Raw genomic sequence first — 16,661 nt, forward strand, 5'->3', positions numbered from 1 at the left:
CACAGACATTATTTGACATTTCTATTCTTAAATTCAGGATTAAAGATTATGTAAGTGCCATATTTAGACTTACAGAGAATTGCGGCGCTGTATGGCTGTTTCATGACTCCTGTTCATATCCAGAAGTGCTTGCTCCTGCATGTTTATCATTTTTGTGAGTCTCATTGATTCCAGTTTGTTGTCCTCAAACTCCTCACTGATCTGTTGTTGCTTCCAGGCAGCCTACATTACATCATAACAACACAGTAACCCCCTTAACATCATATGAACCACAGTTATCTTTCTTAAAAGCAGACCAGTAGCTAATGTTTCTTCCTCCACGTGTTCTGGAATGAACTTCCACTTAATGGTGACACCAACAGCAGACAACCCCAAAGTTCAAAAACTGTTCTAAACTGAACACTGGGTGTATCTTTCTGAGTGTCTTATGTAATACGCAAAGATAAACACTGGGAAACTTTCAGCGTGCCTCCTGAACTCTCAAGCTGTCACAAACAAGGTTTAAGAACCCTGCTAGAAATTTGCAACACTCTCAAAACAGCTCAGCAGCAGCTTTGGCTCTGTATCTCTGTCTGGCTCGGTGGCCCTCTGACTCATAGAATTCCTTATAAAAGAAATCTGATACATCTTTTAATCTGTTCAATTTGTGACTAGCTCACAGACCGCAGTGTGCTTTGACTGCTTTTAGCTCTGCGAGTGTGTGCATATTTACCTTGGAGATGTCATTACGCAGTTTATCCCTCATTTTGGAGATATTAGAAATCTTCATATGAGTTTTTGTGAGTGATCTGGAATAGACATGTATGTACATATTAACACAAACAAAATAACAGGGATGGAGATGTATGTTACATTTATTTTAACAGTAAAGAAAAAGTGTGATAATGGCAACTATTGTAACCTTTACAAAGGAAGCAACACCTCTACAGTACCTGATAGTGGATTACTTTCTGGAGCACTTATAGCTGGATGTTTGTCATGTAAATAAATAGTCTTGGATTCCAGTTGCTAACGTGTATGTTAAGGCATTTTTCGACCAGAGGAACTTTACCCCGGAACTAGGGACTTTACCCCTGAACTACGTGCATTTCAACCGGTGGAACTAGGGTCTAAATTTAGTTCAGGGGTAGATAATCTCCCCCCTAAAAAGCCCCTGCTAGGGGGTAGTACTTTTCAAATGTCCAGGGGCTTTTGGGGGGCAGGGCCTGCAATGCTGAACGTGTCTGATTGGTAGATTAACCGCTGTGTGTTTATTCCGCCGGTCGTCCACAGTAACATCACACACATCTGTGATTCACTTGATTTCCCTTTCATTCATTTGTTCTATCTGTTTTGTATGTGTGTGTACTTTTCAAAAGAAGAAGCTGTGATTCACTTGATTTAGCAGCTTGTAATGGTAGTCTTCTCTCAGCTCACCACGAATGCGTCTCTCCTGGTGTTACGGTTTTAAAAGAGACCCTGTAAACTGGAGACCTTCAGCTGAATGTAACAGTGTTTGTGGAGTTTACACAGCTGTTGAAACACAGAGGGAGTTTTAAGATTCAATATCCTCATCAGATAAGTATTTAATGATCGTCTGAAGACATTTATGAGGAATGCATCCGGTTGAAAGTCGGCAGTTAACAGGGTCGCTATTTAAACCAAAACACCGGCGATCTCTGCCACAGCTTTTTGAGTTAAAAAGGATTTTAAAGCCGTGTTGAAACGTCTTTGCTACTCGCGCTTATCTCCTCTCACGTGTTGATTCAGTGAATCCATCTGTGATGAAATACAGCACCATCTAAAACAGTGTGAGCTGAGTCTCTTCATGCTAACTGTGTGCTGTATTTTATTTCGAGGCTGTGTTATCAAGTAAAACTTGCCTTCTCTCAAGGTCGCAGTTCAGTCCATGCCCCTATACTCAAGCTGAGCAATGCTACCTATACTTGAGCCAGCCAATGCTACCTCTACTCATATCACTTTGGCAATGCATCCACTTTTCCAATAGCTTCATCACTGCATAACTAGATAATAAAAGTTTCTTACAAGCCTCATACCTGGTTGTATTTGTGATACCATGCAATTACATAGAAAACAGAATGCAAATTATGCAGACTTAGAAATGACTCCCATCCATCTCCATGCGTTTCCATACTGTGTAGGAACCCTGCATCACCCTCAGTGCTTCTTGTACAAGTCACACTCACCTGTCCTTGTTGATGGCAATGGTACGTTGGATTTCCTTCTCATTTTCCAGCACCTTATCCTGCTCCGCTAGCTCTGTGATCGTCTGGGAGGCGATCTCCTTCAGCTTGACGTACTTGTTCTTCTCAGCCATGATCATGTGGCACAGTTTACAGTACTGTGATAGCCTGAGAGGAGAAGGACTGATTAGAGAAGCACACTATGGCTCTGGCTCCTACGAAGGGCAGTTATTGACCATTTATTCACTGTTTAAGGTTTTTTTTTCTTCACATCTGTACAACACATACATTCAAATCTCTTAGTTTAGCATTTTGCCCTAAATTTGTATTCTGTGAAATGTTTTCTTCTGAGACGATGACAGCCACCTGGACTTGGTGCATTTAAGGGCTTAGTCATCCTGATATCACATATTATTTAAAAGAGTTAAAACCAAGCGTCAACCTATACAGTCTATGTTTAAAACAAGAGGTAAGCTCAGGTGAACATGTTAAAACATTGTGTTCATGATCCCCACTTATTACAAGTGAATCAAAAAGTTGTTGTGACAGATCATAAGTCTAATGTGATGTGACATTTCATTAAATTCCAGTTCACAGTTCATGTAAAACATGCCAGTTGTGAACAATAATTGCTAAAAAGATGAACGGTTTTCTGATTACAATTACAGACAGAGCATGCACGACATTTAATTATCATCCTGCCCTGTTTTTATACTCGACAAGATGCAGATTTTGGAAGCGGATTCTGTGTCAAGTGAATCCACATCAGACTGTAATCTGTGGTCCGGACCTAATTGAATGCACTGCGGGCGCCTGCTGTTATACTGGGTGGTGCCCGACGCATTAGTCTATGTCTGTACACTGAAGTATGACCAATTAGGAAGTTATGCTTTTCTGCCCAGACAACATGTGCAGATGTCTGAATTAATTGTGATCCCAGCTGTTACACAGATCAGAGGATGCAAACAAACAACAGGGGAATCAATTTTCATTGTGAAACTTGTCATCAATAAACAGTGTGAGGGAATTCAATTTGCAGCATTTCTGCAGAATGTGAGTCAAAAAGCAATGACAACATAATGAAATGTAAAGGTGTGTGTTAGAAAGAGTAAAGAGGGACTAAGTGCATGAGGCAGGAAACATGCAGACAGACAGGTGATTATTCTCCCCCTAATACAGCCTTTTAACAGCTTAGAAGCGTCTTTGTAACCTCTTTATCGCGACACACTCCTTTATGTTTAATGAAAGGTAGCTGACAAGGAAATAAGAAGAGGAAACAACGGTGACACCTGCGCTGCAGCATAGTATTCAGCTTGTTGTGGTCCGTGATGATTAAGGCTTTTTCTTGCAGCTCCTGCTGGATATGCTGGTTCAGCTGCTGCGGATGGAGTTACACAGGTAAAATTACAGTATCATCACTTCCATGTGTGTGTGTGTGTGTGTGTGTGTGTGTGTGTGTGTGTGTGTGTGTGTGTGTGTGTGTGTGTGCGCTCTCAAACATCAACCTTCAATTGTATTTGTGAGTGAGCAGTTTTTCAGTGATTTAGCAGCTTTTCTCCTGACAGTTTAAATGCATAAAAAAAGTGAGGAGTTAGCTGACACAGCAGTTCTGGTTTAGTATACAGATTTAAAAGGTTTTCTCAAGAAATTGATTCTTCTTCTTACCTTGTTACTGGATGTTATGACCGACTGATCAAATGTTACTATTTAACAACATTTTAGAGGAGAAAAAAAAGTGCATACTTTTGATTTCAGTCAAAAGAAATGAAAGGGGAGTCCAGGGCAATTTTTGAAAGTAATTTCAGTCGAAAAAATGCTCACATTGGACTTTAGCCTCAATTTTATAGAAGTAAAACTGCTGAGTCCCTGTATTTTTCCAAATTATACTGAAAACCACATTATGGCAGCAGTGATATTTTGTAGGGCAGTAAAGCTCAGACATTCTCACTCTCTGAATATGTGTTTTTTCTTTTAAATCATATTTGGTTTCTCTCCTCTCACACTCAACGCCTAAAATAAGAGCTCCTTTGATGCCTTTGACACATTCATGTATGAAATATGCATGAATTTGTTTGCATAAGTGATTCAATGCACAAATGACAGCATCTTAATCTGTTTTAAAAGTACATCTGTGTGTTTTTGTGTTGGTATTAAACCTCAGCTCTAAGCCGTTCACGGTGCTTCTGGCCCCTCTCCTCTGCTTTGATCTGTGTCAAACATCGGAGGCTGTGGAGTTCTTCTCGCAGGCAGTTGGACTCCCTCAGCAGCTCCTGAATCACCCCGTGCTGCTGCTCATTCCTGCTCTCCTCCTCTGCTCCTGATAGCTGCGTCGGAGCATATTTAGAACAATTCAGAGTTGAAAAATGTCACTACTGCAGTTTGCCTGAGATTGAATTGTTACTGACAGCAGAATGGGGGACAGCAAAGTGGACTAAGCGTTCCTTAATGTGGGGAAGATGAATAGAGGATGGAAATTGAAACTCCTCCGTGCCAAAGTGCAGACCTTAACCCAAAGGGATCGTTTAGAAAAAGGTAAGAACGAGAAGTGAAAAGGTTCTGAGACATATTTTAAAACAAAGTTTGACAGCAGGTGGATACAGACTTAAATGTAAAATCTATCTTTTAAGGAGCATTCATTGTTTTTCTTAAGATCTGATGACAGTCTTCACCCACGCACATTCTTCCTACCTGTTTTTCAAAACTGACTCTGAGAGCATCCACCTCTTTCTGCAGCTCCATCCGCTGCTGAGCGCCGGCCTCTCTTTTGGGAACAGCATCAAACTTGAAATGCAAATCAGAATTTAAAGGGGAAAAAAAGTCTCATCAAAATGTTAGCACACGTGCAAATGTCAGTCAACTCTAGCTCTTATTTGAACGCAGCCTTTTACAGAGTTTGGAGGGAAAGATCTGTGAACATCCAGTAAAACATGGTCAAACTTCAATCCAAATCTAGCCCCTTCTTCATATTAAATCCCATATGAAACATTGATGGTAGAATAATTAACACGATACATCACAGTTTCCCTGAGGTCTCAGATAGCTGTTGCATCCAGTGACACTAAAAACCCTGAAACTCATAATTAATAAATGCCTTCAGGCGTCCGGATCGCCCCTCTCTGCAGGGTGTCCTTGTGTTCAGTACAACCAGCTCCATCGCTCCACATTCAAAGATTATTAGTCCATCATAAACCAATAAGACAAGATTTGCTTTCATGAAGCAGAGAATACCATCAGTAGTTAAAATAATAATAAGGAGTCATGCTGTGTAAAGTTTAGAACACTATATTTTTAAATATCAAAGCCATCAATCACATCCTAATTCAGATTAATGATGAATTTCTGTGGTTTTCCTGCAGACTCCACGTCTGAGTCTTTACCATCACATTCATTACAAGTATCTGCTCATGTGAGAGTCGTTATTGATTGGTAGATTAGCACATGAAGCACAGTACGACGCCTTTGTGTTCAGTATTTGTTCAATGTTGAATTCCCAAGTGTGCCATAGTGATTTGCTTTCATTTCGTTTTATTTGTGAGATGAGCTGACACGTTTCCCATAACCGTCCCTCTCCTTTTCCTCTCACTCATTTTCTCTGTGAAAACACTGGACATCTGTAAAATTACAGGAAGCTCCAGCATAATAAAAATAAAGCCTCTAGTGTAATGTACAGTGGTGAAGATTGACTGTGGTGATTACTGTCATCATGACATTTTCACCCCTGCGAATGTTCCCACACCTCTGCCAAAGCCTGGACATGTTTCCTAAGTAGTTGCCAAAACCATTCAACACTTAACCGTGTCAGCTGTGTTTGGGCATTGCAAGGTTTACTGATACATCTACTGGTTACCTGGGCCTGTAGCTCACTGTAGATGGAGCGTGTGTGTTCTAGCTGCTCTGTGGCCGTGATCAACGCATGCTCCATTCTCTTTAGGGCTTGCATCTGCCTGGGGAAAAACACAGGCATCTTTTTAGTAACTGTCAAAAACATCTCATGGTCTCTATAATCACAATCATATGGTTCCGCCTCCTCCACAAAATGAGCTAACTTCACATAATGATGATTATATGTGGCGAATATGCAGGTTCTCAGCTGTGGAGTGCAGCTGAATAGATAGAAAAGGGGGCAACCTCCAGTGTTGAAAAGGGAAGCTAATGCATACATGCTGCAGTTCCTCAAATGTCCACTAGAGGCTTGCTCCAAAAGTGAGTCGCTTTCCATATGGCCCCTTGTTAAAATTTCCACCTTAACTCCAGAATTAAACATGTTTTCAACATGGTTCAAAAACCATTTGGTCTCTATGTATATGTAATTTCTCTATGCCTAACATCTTTTTTCAATGGATTGTTTTTTTTAAACCAATCTATTTTGATCACATTGGGGGTGAAAATTATGCATAAATAGCATTCATATGGGGTGTAACTGAGTTGTTTCCTAGGTGTTTGTGTTGTTACAGTGTGCAAAGATGCCTAAGGCTCACCTCAGCTCCACCTTTCCCCCTGTGTCTAGATCAGGGGTCCCCAAACCTTTTCAGTTCAAAACCCCACAAATAAAGTCTAGACTGGAAACCCCCGTTGTCCTGAGGTTGTTCAATGTCAAAGCCGCACACAAGAACAAATAGGCCAATTCAAAAACCTGCACATTGTATTGTGATTTAAAAAAAAGGCTAGAAGCAGGATTCAAGTTATCTTCATCTTTGGACTGTAGCATTGATTGGATGTACAATATTTAATACGCAGACATACAGGTGATCCCTGTGTGTGAGTTTCACACTGGCTTAAAGCCTGACATGCTTCATTGAGCTGGTCTGATGTGTTCACTGGGCTGCTGTAAGTTAAGTTGCTTCATCTGATACTGTCCATAATCTGTCATAACGTCCTCAGGGGTCATGTGGTAACAAAGGACATTTATTAAATTTAGCTACAGTTGTTGTTTATATTTTTACAATAATTAATAAAATATGCTATACTAAATCACTCAAAATTTGTACTGTTTTTTGGAAGGCGTCTTGCGACCTCCAAGAAGTGTCTCTCAAGCCCCATTTAGAGAAGCAATGGTCTAGATCAGGGGTTCCCAACCTTTTCAGCCTGCGACCCCCAAAATATAGGTGCCAAAGACTTGTGACCCCGCTGTCCCTTGAAGTGATTAAATGTTGCTTCATTCTGTGCTGTTAATTAACAAGCAGCATCTTTGTTAACTATTGTTAATCAATTAACCGGCCCTAACCTCGTCTGGCAACAAAGAAAGACAGAAAACTAATGACATATTTTGATTTGCAAGGATTTATTTCAAATGTAACTTCTATTTTTGTCAATATTTTATACAACAATGGGTAAAATATGGAATTTTACATTATTTTTAATAAATAATGACCCCTCCATTAGTGTCTTGCGACCCCTCAGAGGGTGACGACCCCCACTTTGAGAACCACTGGTCTAGATGACCCAAAGTTTGTTTGAGACTACATTTCCAATATAACAACCGTCATCACTGGGCTTCATAACGCCTCTTCAGAAACAAATGGCTGACATCAATGAGGCTCCATCCATGTTTTATAGAGTCTATGGTATATGTAAAATATATAGCAGAAGGCTGACAGAACTGAAACCTCTTTTAACGTCTTTAAGGAACACATTCATTCTGCACAGACTAGGTTTGAAATGCAGTCTTTAAGTTATGAGGTGTCTGAGAGTGCGGTGACTCATTTGCATGTGCGATGGAGCTTGATTTCCCATCATTCACGGTACCTGTTTTTCTCCCCGAGCAGCACAGATTGGTTCTCATACAGGTGCTTTCTGTCACACATCACATTCTGCAGCTTCATTTCCAGGATTCCTCTGTTGAAAGAAAACACATCTACGTAACTCACTTCTGATTAAGTCCTATTTGTCTTGAAATCATGGTGTCTCACTGTACTTGGATCTTGTACCTGTTTCCCGTTAACTCGGCCCCCTCCTCCCGTTTCATCTCCTGCTCCTTCAGCAGCCGTCTGCCCTCCCTCTGACTGGCCTCTACTTTGGCCTGCAGACCCTCCAGCTCCTCATTCAGCTCCTTTTTCTTCTTTCTCAGTGAGTTGTTCCGCTGCTCCACCTGCTTCACATGCTGCTCCATACCTGAGATCTCTGTATTTAGTGCTTCTATCTTCTTCATCGCAGCTCTAATGTGTTTTGGGGGGGGATGATAGAAAACTTCAAGTCGCACAAAGAGAGACCGAGAGCAGAGTATCCGCTATAACTCTTCCCTTGCACTTGAAGAGGGCACATCTTATGAAATAACAGCATGTGTATCCATATTTTACACACTCCCCCCAGTGCCCCTCAGCTTTGTGAATTTCAAATTACAAGTCATAGCTCACACGGCTCATGGAGACAGTTCCGCTGCACCACTTGCAAGGCTAATATTAATTTGAAATAAACATAAAAGAGACTGCAGAGAAGCTTCAAGTGGAACCATTCTCTGGTTAGCATGGGGGATTTTGACTTCAGATGCACTGGAATTAAAAAATAATGGTGTATGTTGCATGTGTTGGACTTGCGCCGTTAAATTATTAAGAACCTGGTCATTGCAACAAATATACCTTCAATTTTCCGGCCTCTCATTAGGACTAAAATATGCATCTGCACAGAGTTGCAAAAATCTGCTGAATATCAAAAGGATTGTGGCTGTGAAGACACAATTCAGAGAGGAAACCAAACAACATGAACAAACCTGGAATCTGCAGCAGGAAAATAAACGACTTAACGTTTTGTTTTTTTTGCTTCAGCTTTGCACAGATTGTGTTTGTTTTTCTGTCCCATATTACCCAGGATCAAAAGTTTACACTGAGCAAAAAACAATTAGCAGCAAATGCTCTCTCCATTATGACAACTACAGTATGAGAGCTCAGATCTCATCCGGTTTAATCCAGTTCTTTCATGTACAGGAGCTCAAGATAAAGAAAAGGAGATGGATTACAGAGGGATTTGAGCAAACTGAGGACTGTATGAATCAGGGAGTTATCTTCCAGAGACAATACTGCAGTATTTCCATCTCAGTGTTGTCTCATTTAGCATTAACCAACTCATTTTCATTCTGGGTGTTACAGATATTAACTTCCCTGCTCTTTCCAAATGAAATATATTAAAGGTGTTAAATGTACTTACTCCCTTTTAGAATGTTTCCTTTCAACCTCTTTGAAAATCTGGTCAGGTACGCTAATGAGCCGCACTTTCTCAGCCTACACACACAAAAAGAAACGTAAGAAAGACGATTTGTTTTTGCTATTGATGTTTGGCTGTGAGCTATGCCCACTTACACACACTTATGCTCACACACACACACACACACACACACACACACACACACACACACACACACACACACACACACACACACACACACACACACACACACACACACACACACACACACACACACACACACACACACACCTCTTTGAGCTCTAGGATCTCCATCTTGTCTTCCAGCTCTTTCTGTTCTTTCAATATCTGCATTTCATGGGTTTCCACATCTTCCATCAGACTTCTGTGCAAGGGCGAGACACAAAAAGAATCCTTATTATCGGAAAAATTTACATTAAAAGCGCTTCTCGTTATAACTGACGAGATAAAAAGAAGCTCTAAAATTATACACCTGTATCAGTCTGTGTGGCAGTGTGAGAAATGACACCTGGCTAACTGAGCAGCAACAGATAAAATACCTGACTTCCAGTTGTCTCTCGGCAACTTCTCTCTTCAGATCCTCATATTTGTCCTGCAGGGCTTTTGTTCTGCTCTCCAGCTCCTGGAGGACCCACCAACAGAGCAAGATAGGTCACGTATCAAGACTATGAAGTCTATGTTGACAATTTAATCCAGCTCTGGCTTCACAGGCAAAATTTTTGTAACACTTCCCAGCATCTGATCCTGAATCTTAGAATCAGTTACAGGCTTGTCTTTGGACATGGAGTTTCTTTTTGAGTCATGAGCACATTTCTGTCTTGAAAGCTCACATTGGTCTTTGTTAGACGGGTCCCACACTTGATCCAGTGGTAGCATAGGCTGTATAAGAGGGTGTCAGTGTAACCTTTGGTGAATGGAATAGTGATCTAACACTTCAATTTCATCATTTAGGCTCCTTGGACATCACTTTAAAGATTTCTTAAACCAGAAGTGACTGTGTTTGGAGGAAAGGATGGAACCAGGGATTATATCCCTTACTACACCTCTGAACCAAATGGGAGAAAGTTAACAATAGTCCAGACTTGTCCTGAAACAAATTTTCACTGTTTTAAAGGGTACTTTATCCTTGATTAAGACTGAAAACTTAATTTAAATCTATTTGGAAATGGGTTCCAATTGTTTTTCTGGGCTTTTGGATCCAGCCTGAAGTGGAGACTTGAGGAACTGTCATGGTTTTTTTTTTCTGTCTTGCAATGGCTTTATTTATTCTGACAGGCAGAGTTAATGCCTCTGGAGGTGATTATAGATAGGGATAGACCTAAAACCAATCAGAGCAGTGCACTGTGAGACTGAGCCTATAGCAACATAGAAGTTAGATGGCCGTAATTGCGTCCGATTTCAATGGACCTTGCGGTGGCGGGAGCTTACAAAAAGGCTGAAGCAATTGGCAACCTCTTGTCTCAAAATATGCTGCCCATGTGGAAGTGTTACAAACTGCAATTCATCGGGTGTCTGCAGAAACTCAGGAAACCACCTACACAACAGTTCAACAAAAACAATCTTTGCAGCAGAAATAAACATGTTTACAGCCTGGTTCAAAAAACGGTTTAGGTCTAAGTAGCTTATTTCTCTATCGGCACACACTGTAGAGGGGGTGATTTTCTTTCTATCGTGATGGCTCAGAAGATATTAAGATTACGAGTTTTGCCCATTTAAGGACCTGACTGACTTGATTGACAGGCGGGAACACTGTAGCTGTTGGCTAGGAGGCTCAAAGCCCGCCTCTTTACCTCACACTAGCTCGACAGAAGTTGAGTTCAGCATTTCCATTATGGCTCCCGCCAACGATTGGCTTCAAATTGCGCTCAGGGACAGATGGGTGACGTCATGGATAATATGTACAATATTTATACAGTCCATGGGCTGAAGCTGCGCTCTTTTGTCGTCATCTTATAGAACCCGCCCCATTTTCAAATGGATGACTATGATTGGCTGGTATAACTGAGACTGAAAGGAAATCGTTACGAATGGCAGAAGACCTGTCTGCCAGTGAAAGAGCTGACTGCTTGACTACTATTAGACTACTTTTGCAACCAGTGAAGTTCCCCCCCCCTGCTGGCCAATACAATTTTAAAGCACTTCCACATTGGTTTAACTTTCCCACTTGGAGGCTAAAAGCCACTTATTTTATACAACCTTTGGTAGAAAAACTGCTTTTGGTGCTGTAACTAGTTCCAGTTCGAGCGTGAACAACAGCCATTTTAACAGCTGTTATTGATTCAACTTGATAAATGTCACACACTTTGAAGCTATATTTTGTGGCTTTCCCCCGGTCCAGTATCCATTTAGTGTGTATAAAGCAAAACAATGAGAAATGTATGTGAGGACTCTGATGAAAAACAAAGCTTATTAATCATATGTGTCAAGTTTGTGTGTGTGTGTGTATGTGGTATGTGTGTATGTGTGTGTGTGTGTGTGTGTATGCAGCTGACAGAAAGAGAAGAATGTAAACTCCCCCAGCACCTTTGAGTTTTTTATTAGAGTTAATATAGTACTTGATGCACAGAACCAAATGGGAAAATAACTCATAAAAGGCCCTTTTACACACACACACACACACACACACACACACACACACACACACACACACACACACACACACACACACACACACACACACACACACACACACACACACATACCCTGTAACATGTACAGAATAGTTACTAGAACAGTCCTTGTAAATCATTTTTATTTATAAGTGCATAAACATATATATATATATTTTTTTTTTTAAATATTCAAATGGTTTTAGTTTTTATAACACTCAGCACGAGGACACGCAGGTATTTCAGGGACAAATCGCTGCTGTGTGGCCTTTAACTGGTACTTTGTTTGATTTCTTTAAATCAATCTTAAAACTGCATGCCACCTTGACTCATGGGAGCAGATGTTTTTGTATGCTATGAAAATTCTACAAGCAGGAGGAGGGAAAGCAGAATTGCATTACATTTGCAATGTTTGTTATTATAATCAGTAATTAAATGGCGGTTGCATAATTGAACCCCAAAAGCATCCAAAATCCAAAAGTTAATTAAAGCCATTGAATTTATTCAACAAGTTCCACACGGCTCAGACTGTAAGCTACTTTTGCCAGCAGCAGCTCAGGCAGAAGGGTTTTGTTCAAGTTTAATGATTGGAGGATTGTGAGTGTACTTTGGTTGAGACTATCCTAAGGGTCTGGTGTTTATATTCTTGTACCTCTGATCAGATTCTCTGTCTTTCTGTCCCTCAATAGACAGTCTTTAGTAGTTGGGAATTTTACATATTCAACACGATTCATGAGATTAGAAACAAGGAAGTACGCTAACAGCATCATTTGCGTTCTGGTGTATATGAGATCATTCCTTATATTACTTTTGTTTATGCTTAAATGATTCCTCTATTAAAGAACAAGGATGAAACTATTGAACTCAACTTTAAGTCTGAATGAGAGACTGTAACAGAGTATTTTACATTTCTTGGAATGGCTGCAAAAAGAGCTAATGGCAAGTCTTCATATGGAGGGATTAAGCCTGAATGGAGGCTTATAGTAAAAGTCGTATATATCCCCTCTGAAGACCTCTGTCTCAGTAGTAATCCATAGACTCTGAAAACCACACCTGGATGGTGCAATGATGAACTTACCGCAGGTTTGGGCTGAATCTCATTCTCCCTCTCCAGATATTGTTTCTCTTCCCGGAGACTGCAGTGGGGTGAGGTAAGGTGAGTTGGGGGAGAAGAGAGGAGAGGAGAACATTTTTAAAAGAGAAAACAGAATGAATGTGTTATCGAGGGAAGTAAACAACATGTTTCAGTTCCTGGGTCAGCAGAAAAAGGAATGCAATGAGGAGAGCAGGCCGTTTTTAAAAAATACATTTATGTGCAGCTCCCAGCTACCTACGATCACGTTGAACACTCCATAAAGTCCACGTTATTGTGTGCGTAAAAACTTTCTATGACCCTTTCATCTCACTCTGCATAAACGTCTCGAGCTCTCGAGTAAAGTCTGTTTGAAATAGTTTCCAGTCAGCTCCGTCATTATGAAAAACTTACACTGGCACAAAGTGTACAGCTAAACATTTCACAGCATAAATGATATTAATCTTCTTGACAACTTGATATATTGGATATTAAGAGATATACAGAGAAAACTGCGTGGGTGTTAAAATATGTGACTGACTTCATTCCTGCGAGTGTGTTTGGCTCAAGATAAAGGATGCGAAGACTTTTAAAGGCATATTTGCACGGTGAGCATCTGTCCGTCATATGCAGGCCGCAAGCTATTTGGACGAAAGAGGAGAAGAGAGAAAGATATGAAGAAAAGTCAGGAAGATGGGAAGATAGCAGGCAGGACAGGGCGATGGAATGAGCTGAAAGATAACAAGAGAGGGAGATGATGAGAGGACAGGAGCGTTCACTCCCTAAAAGCTGTCACAAGTAATGTGCAAACTCAGTGTCTAATTTGTCTATAACTGCATCCTCTGAGAACGCTCCGTAAGTGGTTTTCATTTAATATTTCAATTACTGCTGTGCCTACAACTCTCTGCCTCAGTGTGTGTAGTCTGCAATAAAAATCACTGTATCCTACAGATCATATCTTTGCAGCACAGAGGTGACTTTATGCGCTGCGTTTGGCTTCACCACGGGCTGTCTGACAAGATAGGCAACGTGACAACTCCCCAAAAGTCAAGCCAAAATAGTTAAAGAACCCTCGACTAAGTCTGCCTCCTCAATGAGACATGCGTTGGAGTTCGAGTTTGCGTACAAATGTGACTTCTGTACCTCATATTTTAGAGATCCACAGTTTCTGCCAGACTGAGAGGTGTCTTATTTTTCATTAATCATTACTGGAATTCCAAATTTGTGTGTTCATTTCCACTACTGAGGTGGACTGGGGAGGAAGGGGATAATTTTCTTAGTTCTGAGACTTGTATATATTTGTATTATAAATGTTTGAGTGATTCTGTATCGATGGACCTCTACAGGTTTTTTAGCCACCTTGTTTCTCTTAACAAGAGTATCATTTCCTCAGTCTCAGTGTTGTGTGTTTGTAAATGTAAACATGTGTGCCAGTTGTAATGTCATTGAGTTTGTTCAATAAACATAACTGGCTAAAAAGTTAAGTGTGTTTTGGATAAGTTGAAGGAGTGAGACATAATACTGTCGATGATTAGAGATGTGACATTCGCGAACGAGTCCGTCTTTTGAACGACTCTTTTAAGTGAACAGTGAGAACTGATTCGCAGTTGCAAGCCGTTCATTTGTGAGCCGTTTTTATATGCAGATTTCCCACGCTGCCTTCACCTGCGTGCTACATGAGTCTTTTGTTCACACTTATTGTTCACACTTTGTTATTGTTTACATCGTTTTGATGTGGGTTCGAGTCGAGGAGCTGAGCTCCTGTTTGTAAAGTAGTTCAGGTGTAGAAACACCAGGTGGGGTAGTACAATTTTGCATTCACATTTTTATAATGTCCTAATTTTTATTCTAGTTGTATTTATATTTTTTATATACATATATATATTCATTCTTATTTATTGTTTTTATATTTTTTATCTGTATTGTTAAAATGTTCTTGTGTGGGAAAAAATACAGTAAAGTTGTTTTGCATGGAAGTTATTTGTAGCCTGTGTAGTTTTTATAGTGCCACAAAGATTTTTAGGTGAGGGAAAATTCAAAATAGTGATCTCACTGTTGAAGCATCTTATGGAATGTTTACAATGCCAAATGAAATTATAATCAATATTTAAGAATAATTCCCACTAAAAGAGTATATATATTGGTGGGATGTGGAAGTTTGAATTATTCTGATCCAAATCTTATCTTATAACTGCTACCAGTGATTGTTTCCTTGATAAAAACAAGTTACCTCTGGTTGACTTCTAAAAATAAATAAATGTAACAATGAGCCAAAGAGCCAGAGCCTTTTGAACGGCTCTTTGAAAGGAACGGTTCCTCAAGATCCGGTTCCCTTCAAAGAGCTATAAATCCCATCTCTAGTCGATGACATTTTGGTTTCACTTTTGTACAACGGGACGAGTTAGATACATATTTGGTCATATACAGCTAATGGTCTTCATCTATTGAACTTACTGACACTTGTTACTTTCTCTCACTCACTCACACTCACTATATCAGTCATGCAAAACACTTTCTCTGTAAGTTTTTATGCCCAGGCTTTTATGCCTTTATTTAGAGGACAGCAGATAGAGTAGGAAAATAGGGAGAAAGAGTGGGGAATGACATGCAGTAAAAGGTCTCAGTTTAGACTGCCCACTTTGAGGACCTAGCCTCTGTGCATGGGGCGTGCGACTGAACTGCTGACACCGACAATTTATTCTGACAGTTGGAGAACTCTGACTTTTCAACTGTTTATTTCACAAGCAATGCTTTCACTTTCAACAGTGCTCAGACTGAGACTCTATGGAGTTACTATTGAAGTGTTCTCATCCCTTAACTTTTGACTGTCATCTCTGTTTTCAGCCCTGACAACAAATTTCAACACTTCCATTAACTCAGATAGTTTTAATGATATTTCAACTGTTGTTTGCCTTAAATACTGTACAATGCTAGTGTTGTCATGGCTCCTCCCTCATTGCTTGTGTTTCAGTTGTTTCTCCTCCCTGGTGTTTGTTGTTTTGATTCAGATTCAGACAACTTTATTGATTCCAAGAAGGGCACTTCATTGTTTCTTTCCTCCTCTGTTCTGTGTATCTGTCAGGGCGTGGCTCACCATTACACTCCTCGGGCCAATCAACCTGCACACCTGAGATCCATCCATTTACCTTGCCGCTGTAACTAGCTAAATACTGCAAAGTGCTCTGCTCACGGGGGATTAAGATGAGATCAGACAGATTCCTGTCTGTTAAACAGGACTGGATCTTATCCTGTCTTGATGTTGGGTCTTTGTTAATAATTTAACATAGAGTACTGTCTGGACCTGCTCTGTTTGTAAAAGCATCTTGAGATAACGTTTGTTGTGATTTGGCGCTATACAAATAAAAAATGATGGATTGATCAAGTTCCTGCAGTATATATACCCCGGCTTCACAACCAGTCTTGCCAGAATGTTCAGTTCTTCAAGGGGTACTGTTCTAGAGCCAAACTACCGTCCCAAAACTTTGAATGTGTTTCATTAAGGATCTGAAAGTAATTCTCAGTCTCCCTCTGTTTCTCAGGATCACAACTCGTCCTGTATATCTCATACACTGTATAAATAATGGACATAGTATCCATGACGTCAATTAAATCTACTTAAGTACCAAAAGTAAAAGTACA

The 16,661-nt window shown here is 40.3% G+C and overlaps 1 protein-coding gene across 3 annotated transcripts in view; it reads right to left on the reverse strand.

The window, feature by feature from the left end:
* ccdc146 (coiled-coil domain containing 146) overlaps positions 1-16,661 on the reverse strand; it is a 65,484-nt gene that overhangs the window by 24,456 nt on the left and 24,367 nt on the right. For 2 of the 3 annotated variants that reach the window (XM_034673420.1, XM_034673422.1), the window contains 13 exons: positions 13,029-13,086; positions 9,881-9,963; positions 9,612-9,705; positions 9,324-9,397; positions 8,111-8,338; positions 7,929-8,018; positions 6,031-6,127; positions 4,872-4,964; positions 4,340-4,507; positions 3,473-3,561; positions 2,187-2,351; positions 713-788; positions 74-222 (listed from right to left, as the gene is read on the reverse strand). In XM_034673420.1, the coding sequence (XP_034529311.1) occupies positions 74-222; positions 713-788; positions 2,187-2,351; positions 3,473-3,561; positions 4,340-4,507; positions 4,872-4,964; positions 6,031-6,127; positions 7,929-8,018; positions 8,111-8,338; positions 9,324-9,397; positions 9,612-9,705; positions 9,881-9,963; positions 13,029-13,086 (1,464 nt within the window). The remainder of the gene's footprint in view (positions 1-73; positions 223-712; positions 789-2,186; positions 2,352-3,472; positions 3,562-4,339; positions 4,508-4,871; positions 4,965-6,030; positions 6,128-7,928; positions 8,019-8,110; positions 8,339-9,323; positions 9,398-9,611; positions 9,706-9,880; positions 9,964-13,028; positions 13,087-16,661) is intronic. The other variant, XM_034673421.1, reaches the window with a different exon arrangement.

Source organism: Notolabrus celidotus, chromosome 21 (assembly GCF_009762535.1).
Source record: "Notolabrus celidotus isolate fNotCel1 chromosome 21, fNotCel1.pri, whole genome shotgun sequence".
Taxonomy (NCBI): domain Eukaryota; kingdom Metazoa; phylum Chordata; class Actinopteri; order Labriformes; family Labridae; genus Notolabrus; species Notolabrus celidotus.